The sequence below is a fragment of the Pelodiscus sinensis genome, chromosome Z, assembly GCF_052426305.1.
Source record: "Pelodiscus sinensis isolate ZL-2025 chromosome Z, ASM5242630v1, whole genome shotgun sequence".
NCBI lineage: Eukaryota > Metazoa > Chordata > Testudines > Trionychidae > Pelodiscus > Pelodiscus sinensis.
Window position 1 is genome coordinate 19,682,998 of NC_143085.1, and position 12,275 is coordinate 19,695,272.

Consider the following 12,275-nt stretch of genomic DNA (forward strand, 5'->3'; position numbering starts at 1 on the left):
TGGGATTTATTCCAGGCTTTCTCTGCTTTTTCCAAAACTTCATGTAGGGACTGATTTTGATATATGGTCTCCCAAGCTGTGGATATAGATTTTGCAAATACATCTATTTATCCATTTGTCTGCAAGCCGGACAACTGCAGAAATAACAAAATTTGTGAGGGCTAATTCTTGTTTGCATGGAAACATAGGGCACTGGCTTGGGTATAAATAGGGTTCACATGAAAAATATTCTGTACCATTTTGAGATCTGTTTTTAGGCCAGTTGAAAATACGGGTTTGATCCTACTTCTTTTTAAATCAGTTGATGTCATCAGAAGCAGACTCAATTCATAGTCCTTAAAGTCTTCTTTTCAGTTATTTTTGAGTCTTAAAGCAAAACATATGAGTATTTTACAACATCTCATTTTGTATGAGACAATTTAACCTTGCTGCAACTAAAATCCTCTACACATTCTGCCTATGTTCAGGAATATGCAAATATATGGTTCTATTGTCATTAAGGTGATTAAATGTTAGCATTTAATTAGGTGATTTTTATTCAGGACTAAAATGGTCTTCATTTGTACCCAAATAGAATGTACCTGGGGAATGCCATTCATTACCATAGATCAGAATGAACAAGTACTCTGTGTCTAAATGCTAGGAAGAGAGAGATGAAATCCAATCTTCTGCATGTTTAATATCTGTCTCTTACTGGGTTCTAGTTCTTGCCTTGTTCTCTACAGGTGCAAACAGATGACCTATTCTGATGAGCTGCCTCAGATCTCGGTGGTCTTTATTTTTGTAAACGAGGCTCTGTCTGTCATCTTGCGCTCAGTGCACAGTGTTGTGAATCATACCCCATCCCATTTGCTCAAGGAGATCATTCTGGTGGATGACAACAGTGATAACGGTGAATGTCAACACATGCTTTCTTTTCCTCTAAAGGGTTTTATCTTATGTTTTGTAATGTGATTAAATAGTAAATGGAAATAATAGAGTTGCTTCTAATTTAAATATATTTTTCGGAGGTTTGACTGGAACAAGACTAGATCCAAAAATATCTGAAGTAGCTCAGAGGCGGAATATCAGAAATAAAAGTACAGATTTGTAAATAATGGCCCAGATCCTCAGAGAAGGTAAATCCTTTAACTATGATCCAGTTTGTGTCAGTGGTGGATCTGGCTCAGTGACACCAATTGTACAAAACTTAGTCATGTTGGCAAGACTAAGCCATGAGTGAGGTCGCATTGACTTAGTTGAGACAATTCACATGAGTAACAACTTACTATCATGACTAAAGGTCTTTTGATAGCATCTAATATATTTTATTTAGTCCCTGACATAAAATTCTTGATAGAAAATAAACTTTTACTAAAGTTGTCTATAAAAAAGGATCAGATAGTTTATTTGATCCCTCAAACTTCCAGATTCAGAGAAATATATTGATTATTAGCCCAGACAGGCCTGGCCATACCATGAGGCGAACTGAGATAGCCGCCCTCAGGTGCCAGACTGCAGGGGGGGTCACCACTAGGACCCAGGGGGCATGGGAGCATCATTTGAGCTCTCCACCTCAGGCACCAAAATGTTGTGGGCCAGACCTGAGCCCAGATGATTAAATAAAACAATTATACTTACAAAGGAAGTTCCTGATAAGCATCCATTTCTGTTTTCATTGACACTGGGATAAATTGGACACAATTTCACCAAAGTGGATGGGGCTGTTATACCCTGGTATAATTGAGATCTGAAACAGGTTATGAAACTTTTTTTTTCACGCAAGAGCTTATAATTAGAGTGCAAGAATCACACTATAAGACTAGGCATGAAGCCAGTCTCATAGTAAAGTAATATAATTAACAAATACAAAAAATAGCATGTATTTTAACTAACATCATTTATTAGACAAAACTCAGAATGTAGGACAGCATTACATTTTAGGTGTTAACAATCAATATGGCTTAATTAGGTTACCAGCTCCTGTAATATATTAGAAAAATTTAAATAAGTAAATTATGCATTGTGTTTGTTATGATAGGTTGTTTCTGCCTATTTTAAGCTCTAGAAATCATTATTACATTTTAACACTGCTCAATTCAGTATAAGATCTCAAATTTAACATTTCCTTGGAAGCCTATCAATTTAAACATTCTTGTATTTGGATACTTCTTCTCAGGAATCCCAAAAAAGAGAAACCAAAAAGAACTCCTTATCAGTATGTCTGTATTGACCTGTCAACATATGGACAAATTCTGCTCTCAGTTATACCAACGTAAAGATAAAGTCATTTAGTTAAATTAGTGGAGTTGATCAGGATATATACCAGGCAGAGAGTAGAATCTCACCTGGATTCTCTGAGGTAACTTTCCTCTCCACTGCTGAAAATTGACTCATATCTATTGATCTGGCTGATAATTGTTCCTTTCCCTAGCATAAGCCAGGATACTGGAGAGCTCTAATATTATGTATTACATGACGTGTGTCAGGTCAACTATTCTCATAGCTTATGTTAAGGAAAGGAACAATTACCACTCTATAATTATTTTGAATTTTAAAAAATATGGTAAATAGAATCTAATGCAGTCCATGATGAAATTTTTAAAGTTCAAAGTTCATTATTCACAATTAGTCCGTTTATGAATGTATTGAAGTGAAGGCAAATGTCACAGCTGATGAGTTCTGAATCACATGTTGTTGAATGAGTGGAAAGTGACATCATTGGGAGGTGGGCTGTTTAATTATCTAGTATCAACTTCAGTTTTCAGAAGATGGGATGGAGCACAGGTTTTCTGAATTACATTTAAGTGCAAACCCTTGAACTCAGGCGGCCTGTTTCTGATCTGTTTTAGGACCCAGTCTAAAGCTCAAAGTAAAGCAGGAGTAACTCCTCTTATGCCAGTTGAGTTTCTCTGGTGTGTGATCAGACTCTCAGGGTATGTCTACACTGCCACCCTAGTTCGAACTAGGGTGGCTTACTATAGGCATTCGAACTTGCAAATGAAGACCAGGATTTAAATATCCCGGGCTTCATTTGCATGTTCCCAGGTGCCGCCATTTTTAAATGCCCTGTAGTTTGAACTACCTTGTAGGAGGCATAATGGTAGTTCAAATTAGAAGCTTTAATTCAAACTACCTAGTCTGTGCCGCATGTAGCCGCAGGCAGGTAGTTCGAACTACGGGCATTTAAAAATGGAGCCCGCCTGGGAACATGCAAATGAAGCCCGGGATATTTAAATCCTGGATTTCATTTGCAAATTCAAATGCCTACATTAGGGTGGCAGTGTTGACATAGCCTCAGAGACTTTCTTTAGCATGTCAGAAATTATTAGGGGTCTTGTAATATTGTGCAAATCCAAAGATATCCACTTTATATCCATGGGTATCTGTATCTGTGGATATTGATGCAGATATCCGTGGTTCATTTTTGTGGCTACTGATATGGATACAAATGTTGAATTTAAGACCCTGCAAATTTGTGGGTATCCGCTTTATATCCATGGGTATCTGCATCTGTGGATGTGGATATCCATGGATCATTTTTTCTGTCTGTACAAGGCTCTAACAATAATCACTATTTTGAAACTAATTGAAACCTGATGTTCTCTAAATACTTGACAAAATCCTAAGCAGTGCTGAGTAACTTTCCAAGTGACACAGCAATGAGGGTTTTATTTAGGCAAAATACCTATAAAATTCCATGTATAATACCTAAGGACCAAACTGCATGTGTGTAAATCCAAAGTAATACTCTTGAATTTCATAGGATTATTCTGGGTTCACACCACTGTAATTAAAAGTTGAATTTGGGTTAAGACAAGACCTTAGAACAGGGCCCATGTACATCAGTAGAAACTGCATGTACCTACCTCCTCTTGGAATGCAGCCAATCATTTGGAAAGGTCTGAGGCTCAGAATTATTTTTGAGTCTTTAGTTTTAGAAATGTTTGTTCCAGGGTAAATCATATCTCAATAAAATATTATGTGATGGCTATTTGTTCTCAGTGGAAATTTCTTTGAGAGCACGGGTGTGTGTCTTTTTTTTCAGTTGAGCTGAAGTTTAATCTGGACCAGTACGTCAATAAGAGATACCCAGGCCTGGTGAAGATAGTGCGCAATAACAAACGGGAAGGACTGATTCGAGCTCGAATCCAAGGCTGGAAAGCAGCAACCTCTCTGATCGTTGGTTTCTTTGACGCTCATGTGGAGTTCAACACTGGCTGGTAAGATAGTTTGATGCCAACACATATGTCTTTGCAGTCTGGATTTCCCAAGGGGAGAACATGCTGCAATACAAACAGAAGCATTTTTACATGGTACGCTATGCTCCCAAAGTCTGCAAATGAGAGTTTCTCAGAGGTGGCAACCAAATAATTCCAGTGATTACGTTGCTGGAAGCTTGTTTATTTTGTTTAATTTGAATAATATTCTTGATCGTTCCAGTGTTACAGTGTGCTGAGGTCTCCTGAAATGGCTGCCAGATCCATTAAGGACTGTCATTCTTGCATCTACACAGTTCAACATATAGGGAAGCAACTTGCATGGAAATCAATCTGAGATCCCTGGAGTGAGCAAATGTTGAAAAATCATTAAGCAAGTTCTGAGCTCAAGAGCAGATCTATGTTTTAAAAATATATTGTTGAGGACTTTCATTTCATTTGGTTTTGTTTACCCTCCATTGTTGTAATTTCCTTTTAGAAGCTAGAATGTAAACATGATTTTTTCTATGTGTTTTCTTGCATTTGCATTTCGGAGAGAAATGGATTATTACCTGTGTTTCTAATGCATCTTAAAATTAGTATGCCGCTTTTGCTTGATTTTCAAACCAGCGACACTGATGACATGAGCACAATTCTGAGGCTACATCTAGACTGGCAAGTTTTTCCGCAAAAGCATTTGCTTTTGCAGAAAAACTTGTCAGCTGTCTACACTGGCTTCTTGATTTTGTGCAAAAGCACTGACGTTCTACTGTCCGAAATCAGTGCTTCTTGTGCAAATGCTTTGACGTTCCCATTCAGGCAAAAGCCCTTTTCCAGAAATGTTTTTGCACAAGAGGGCCAGTGTAGACAGCTAAAAACTGTTTTGCGCAAAAAAGCCCCGATGGCGAAAATGGCGATCGGGGCTTTCTTGCGCAAAACCGCATCTAGATTGGCACGGACGCTTTTCTGTAAAAAGTGCTTTTGCGGAAAAGCATCCGTGCCAATCTAGATGCTCTTTTCCACAAATGCTTTTAACAGAAAAACTTTTAAAAACATTTGCGGAAAATCATGCCAGCCTAGACGTAGCCTGACAGTTTTATGTATCTTTGCAGCGCCATTCACTTCAGTGGGATCAAACCAGATTATAACAATAATTGTTGTTGTTTTACTCCTAAAGAGCCAATGGAGAGAGCACAAGAGCAGAAAGCACTGCATTGACTGGGGTTGCACTTGGCCTTACAGTGTATTTTTTTTTAAATAACATGATTTGGCAAAAGAGAGTTTATTAAGAAAATAATTACCATGTTAATGCATTTCCCAATATGATGCACTGCTGGAAATAGGTTCTGAATGGACTAATATGAACACGCAGATAGGTAAGGACAGCTGGGACAGATAGTGTGAATGTCTAGCCGAAAAGAGGGAGGGATTAATTGCTGCTAAGGAAAAACTTCTGTACAGTTAGGTGTTTTTGTTTTGGGGGCCTGAGAGGAAGTTTAAAAAACAACTAAAAGTGGCTCTAGGTACAGCCAAAGAGTATTATATAGGGAGGCTTAACTGCAAAAGCCCTGTGGATTTGGGGGGAACTACTTTTACTGGTATTTTTGTGTCTCTCAAGTCTTTACAAAATAAAAGCTGCAACAAAATAAGTTTGGTTGAAATGTGGCTGATGGGACTTTGCCTCGACAATTTCACAGCAGGCACTATAATTATGCCTGAGGTAACAGCATCCCATTAATTTATCTTGATTATGAATGGGAGTCCATGTTGGCTATTGTACAGAGTGGTGGCTGGGGACTGAAGAGGCCTGGGCTCTGTTCCTGGAACTTAGCCTGGTACTCTGTTTCTCCTTCTTCTTCACAATGAAGAAAAATTTGCTTAGGTCTATTCATGTCATTGGCTGTATAAAAACTAGGGGTGTTACTGCTCTGTAAGAGGGGTGGTTGTTCACTTTTCTTAGTGCTTGCTTTATTGTAATGTTACGGAGGATCAAGGTCAGCATGGTCAGAACCTAATACAGTAAAAGAGACACAATGTGTAGTATTTAAAAGCCTTTTAAGACCTCAGGTAGTAGTCACTCCTCTTTCTTGTCCCTATCCAGCTGATCTGGACTTAAAAGCACTCCTGATGGTCTGATTAATTTTTCAAATTAAGTTAGTACTTTATGTGCTATTCCCACCTCTTAACAGGATAAGGCAGGAGGGCATGTCTACACTAGCCTCCTAGTTCGAACTAGGGAGGCTAATGTAGGCATTCGAACTTGCAAATGAAGCCCCGGATTTAAATATCCCGGGGTTTATTTGGATGTTCCTGTCTGGTCGCCATTTTTAAATGCCATTAGTCCGGACTAACTGCCCGCAGCTACATGCGGCAGTTAAACGGTAATTCGAACTAGTCCTGGAATGAGGTATAACAGGTAATTCGAACTAAGGACTTAGTTCGAATTACCATTTAACTGCCGTGTGTAGCCACGGGCAGTTAGTCCAGACTAGTGGCATTTAAAAATGGCGACCGGATGGGAACATGCAAATAAAGCCTGGGATATTTAAATCCCGGGCTTCATTGGCAAGTTCACATGCCTACATTAGCCTCCCTAGTTCAAACTAGGAGTTAGTGTAGACATACCCGGAGAGATTCCAAGTCTGGGACTCAGTCTTAAATCTTCCACATGTCTGAGCGAGGCACTATCCCTGTCTACATTCCCTCATTAAGGGTGTGTCTAGACTACAGGGTTTTGTCGACAAAAGTGGACTTTTGTCGACAAAACTATACCTGCGTCTACACTACCGCCGAGTTCTAGCTACATACATTGATAGAACTCGGCATTTTTGTTGATGGCGGTAAACCTCATTCTACAAGGAATAACACCTTTTGTCGACAGAGTTCTGTTGACAGAAGATGTTATTGCATCTACACTGTTCTTTGCGTCTATACTCTCATGTCGACAAAGCGTCTTGCTTTGCCGACAGAACTGGCTGTAGTCTAGACGCTCATTGTCGACAGAAGCTTTGTTGACAGTATCTGTCGACAAAGCCTCTGTCGACAAAAGCCTGTAGTCTAGACGTACCCTAAGATTCTGGTCCTGTAGGAACTATATATTCCAGATTATAAATCTGTAATAATATACTCATTGAGAGCAGCATACCTTGTTTTTTGTTTGTTTGGGGTGGGTTTTTTTGAGGTGATGGAATAGAAAATATGACTTTTTTTGTCAAAAAAGCTCCAGCGTTTTCCTCAGTTTTTAGTGTAACCAGTAGCAATTTGCTTGTGATTGGCGAATGAGAACCTTCCAAGTATCTCTTTGGGAGATAGATTGCTGCACAAATGCAAACAAACCACACCACATAGAAAATAAAATGGGGATACAGTACAGAATTTCCCCTTTATGATGCAGAGCCAGGTTCAGTCTTGATGGAAGTGGGTCTCTTGAATTCTCTTGAATTACACTAACATATGTATAGGCTGTAAATGGCCTGAGGTTTCACAGTAGTGGAGAACAATATAGGGCAAATATCTGGAAGCCTGATGATCCTCTCAGATATCTCTTCATCTGGTTGTCAGAGACACATTGTGGCTTTCCATTGTGCCTTCAATTTGAGGTAACTAATGTTTTTTTTAATTTTCTTCTCAATTTTGATGTCACAGCCATACCCTGTATTATTGTCACCATTCTGGTCCAATCTCCGGTAGATGTAAATAACTTCAGTGGAGCAACAGTGATGTTTCACCAGCTGAGGAACTGGCCCCTTGTGTATTTCTCTGCTACTGTACATTTTATGAAACAGTCCATCATGTCTTCAATAGACACAAGGACATGGCAACTGGTTGCTAAATGGTGCAGCATAATATTAACAGAATAACATTGAAAGGAAGAAGAGACTGAAGCTATGTGGACAGGGTTTTTTTTAAAGAGAATATTAACATTTTTGGTGAGGATTAAGTAAATTCAAGTCACTTTTGTTAACACTCAGAGAGTGCAAGACTGAACTAGTAAATGTACACTAAGATTTAATTACACCAGGTTAGTCCCAGAATTATATCAAAATACAGCAGAGTTGAGAGTCACAATTTGATTCAGCCATGATAGCATGAGATTTTTAAGGTGAGTGTTCTATATTAATCAGGAGAGAAGTGATGAAACTGTGACTTGCATATTGAACTTAAAAGAGCTTATCTGCAGGGGCAGATTTACAATGAAAAATACCATGCCCTGACATCGGGGTCCCCCCAGTGACATGAAGCCCCCAGGGCCAGTAGTCCAGCAATGGGTCCAGCACTTTCCCTCCCCCGCTCTGTGGGGGGCTAATCCCTTTGCAGAGAGGGCTGGGGGGAGGGAGTGGAAACAAAAGAAGATTCACTTGCAGGCTGCAGCCTCAGGAGAGCCAGCAGGAAGCAGTGAGCAGCACAAATACAGGCTGGAAGGCTTCAGAACAGCACGGGGCAACTACACAGCTGGCACAAAAAAGCTGCACTTTGATGTGGGAAAGCACCACTTCTCTCTGGCCACTGGCTATGCAGCTGCCCAGTGCTCCTCTGAAGCCTTCCAGCCCACGTTCATGCTGCTGGCCACTTCCTGGTGAACGGCAGTTGCCTGTGGAGTAAGGAGGGGGCTGGCTATGACTGCCCATAGTGGCAGGGGTGAGGGGGCAGCTGGGGGCTGGAGAGCCCACAAGCTACACAGCCAACAGGAAAAAGCTGCACTCCAAAGCAGGAAAGCACCATTTCTTTCTGGCAACTGGTTACGTGGCTGCACTGCCTCCTCCTGAGTCCTCCTGGCTTGTTGCACTGCTGTTGGCTGCCACCTGGTGAGTGGCTGCTGCCCATGAATGAAGGGGAAAGCTGCTGGGGATGGAGATCCTGGGCAGCGGGCACTTTCCTCCAATAAGAACACTCCTTCTCAAACTGAGCCAATATCTCAGAATCAATTCTTTTGGATAATTTACATTTTTGAACAAACTTACACATAGCATTAATATGAGCTTTGGAAGTTTCATGATCAGCAATATCTCTTGCAACATTTCTCCAATTGCAGTGTCTGTCAAAAATGTTTGTTTTTCTTTACTATGGTCAGAGAATAATTTGCACCATAATAATAGACTGTTTTGGTGGTTTCTGGAAAAAAATCAACCAATTTCTCATTTCTGTGGTCCCATTTTTCTTCATCTTCAGAAAATGGGACTCATGAAGACCTCTCAATTGCTTTCACCCTCAGATCTCATATTCTTTTTTTCATGATTCTATATTATCTATTTTTTGGTTTATTTATTAAGAAGTATTCTGTCCAGTCCAATGACATAGATTTTGGCCATAATGCAATGTCTTCAAGGTAGGTTTCTTCTCTTACTTCAACAAAATTAGCAACATTTTGTAGTTCCATTGTCACTTCAGAGTCCACTTGTTCAACTTTTGCCATTGTCATGATATTCCCCACAACTTGGCAAGTAATCATATAATTGAGATGTTTCCTCCCCCATACTTTTTGATGAATGTCCTCTATTCAATACTTCAAGATTTTTAAAATAAGATGACACACTGTCTTTTTGCTTAGCTTTGTCTTTTCGCCTCACCTTCATTTTTCTGTGTTTTAACTGCCAGACTCATCGTATCACATTATTGCTAAAAACTAACCTTGATTTTTAGACACATTAAAAATGTCTGAAAGAGCAGAGGTGTAGCTATGGGTGGACTTTGGTGGTCCATGGTCTGGACTACCCATTCCCCAGTTCGATTTAACACCAGTGGCACTGGAATGTTTTTAATAGTGGAGTCCTGTCTCTCCTAAGCACAGGTCCAGACCTGGGTGCAGGCCACAGGCACAAGAACTAAGAGTTCCGGCAGGGCTGCTGACAGAATAGCCAGGCCTCTGGGCAGAGTGTCAAAAGGGCAGGGATGAGTCCCAAGAAGGGTGAGGCCTGAGGTGGAAGGAGTAGAGCTGGGAGCCCAGCACAGGAGCAGAGATGTGATGGTGGGGCTGGAGAAGGAAACTGACGGAGGAGATATGAAGAGCTCCCTGGCCATGGAGGACAGTCTCAAGCACCCCTGTAGCCCTGCGCTGGCTGGCCCAGAGAAATGGGCAAAGACTCACATGTGCTCCACCTGAAGGGGGGGGGGGGGCAGTTCCATTGGCCACCTGAGCGCTGCCCACCCCAGCATACAGGCAGCAGCCACTCACCAGGTAGCAGCCAACAGCAGCACAACATTACAGGAGCTGGAGAACACTGGAGGAGGGAGCAGTGTAGTCATACAGCCAGGAGCCAGAGAGAAGTGGCACTTTCCTGCTTCAAAATGCAGCTTTTTCCTGCCGGCTGTGCATCTTGTGGGCTCTACATCCCTCGTCAACGGGCAGCTGCCACTCACTGGGTGGCAGCCAGCAGCATGAACATGGACAGGAAGGCTGCACAGGTGCACTGAACAGCCGCACAGCTGGCGGCCAGAGAGAAGCATCACTTCAAAGTGCCACTTTCCTCCATCTGGATGTGCAGCTATCCTGTACTCCTCTGAAGCCTTCTAGACTGTGTTCATGCTGCTTGCAACCTACTGTTGGCTCTCCTGAGGCTGCAGCCTGCAGGTGAGTCTCCCTGCCCCCTTGAACTCCCACAGTGCTCTCTGCAAGGGGACTGGCCTCCCATAGAGTGGACACTCCTTGCGTGGGAGGGTGCTAGACCCAGTGCTGGACTGCCCAGCCCTTGGGCCCCGTGTCATTGTGGGGGCTCTGTGCCAGGACAAAATATGTTTCATTGTAAATCTGCATCTGAGTATCACCAGCTAGGCAATTATTCTCCATATTATAATTATGCATTTGCCTTTTCCTCTCAAAACACACTTTGCTCTTGTCTTTACTGAGTTTCATCTTGAATTCAGTTCTCCAATTTGTCAAGATCCTTTTGAATGCTAATCCTATTTTCCAAAATGCTTGCAGTGTCTTCAAGCTGGGTATTATTTGCACATTTTTAAGTATGTTCTCTGCTCCCTTACCCAAATCATTAACAAAATTATTGAATCAAACCAGACTCAGGTCTGACTGCTGTGGTACTCCTCTTGGAATATCCTGTCAGTTTGACAGTGAACTATTGACAACTACACTTGGGATCTACAGTCTTTCTGTAGGAATTTTATATATTCAAGTTGTCTTTGAGTTTATTATAGTTAGTTTATTATTGATAGTTTATTATTGTTATTAGGGTGAAGGAACCTGAGGTGATGAACAGAAATTTTGGTGTCTCTCTGAGATCAATGATCAATCAGTAAGCTTTTCTGAGACAGATGTGCAGGTTTGATCACAGTAGTGATATCCACCAATAGGGTGAGCTGGAGGATCTGATAATCTTCAGCTCTTTCCAGTCATGTATTGTTTATAGACTTTTCCATTCTGTTCACCACTACACTGTCAATGACTGTATCTAGTAAATTTCTGATGGGGAAACTGAGAAATTGTGACTAATTCATAGAAAATCCATAGCAGAGCTAAGAATTAGACCCACATCTCATGAATCCCAGTCCAATACCTTAGCTACAAGTACAACCCTCCATCTCCATATCATTATTGCTCAGGGCTGAATCAAACTACTTAACTGAAGTGAATCAGTGTTACTGTTCTGTGGAGTAAATAAAACTCCATTAGTGAAGGTTTGTTATTCTAATGACTGATTTTGAATAGAACCAAAAAGTCCCAGTGAATTCTGCCATTGATTGCTAAGGGTGAAAATTATATACTAACTTAAGACAATGAAAAAAGTCAGCATAGACCATCTTTAATTGCCCATCTGTGATATGGCCAGATTAATCCAGGGCTGCATTATATTGTGCACAGTGACTCAGCGACTTGGCGGGTTGATTAATGAGAATTGCTTTTATGGAGCATAGGGGGCCCATCAGTTTCATACAATAAAATTATTTCCTTTAAATATTATTTGCTCCTTTTGTTTGTGGTAGTTTCCAGTCTGTTGCTCTGCACCATGGTGTAGGTGTTTACATAATAACTCTCCCAAGAAACTAAGTGTAGTTTTTTTTGTAGGAGGTAAAAAATACACTGAAAGGTGGCAGGTCAAATTAACTATTGAATTATTGAAATTGTGCTCTGCTTAATTACAACTTTTT

At 40.8% G+C, this 12,275-nt stretch overlaps 1 protein-coding gene across 2 annotated transcripts in view; it reads left to right on the forward strand.

Moving 5' to 3' along the window:
- GALNT9 (polypeptide N-acetylgalactosaminyltransferase 9) overlaps positions 1 to 12,275 on the forward strand; it is a 444,375-nt gene that overhangs the window by 146,464 nt on the left and 285,636 nt on the right. For both annotated transcript variants that reach the window (XM_075898387.2, XM_075898386.2), the window contains exons 3-4: positions 726 to 892; positions 4,028 to 4,202. In XM_075898387.2, coding sequence (XP_075754502.1) covers positions 726 to 892; positions 4,028 to 4,202 — 342 coding nt within the window. The remainder of the gene's footprint in view (positions 1 to 725; positions 893 to 4,027; positions 4,203 to 12,275) is intronic.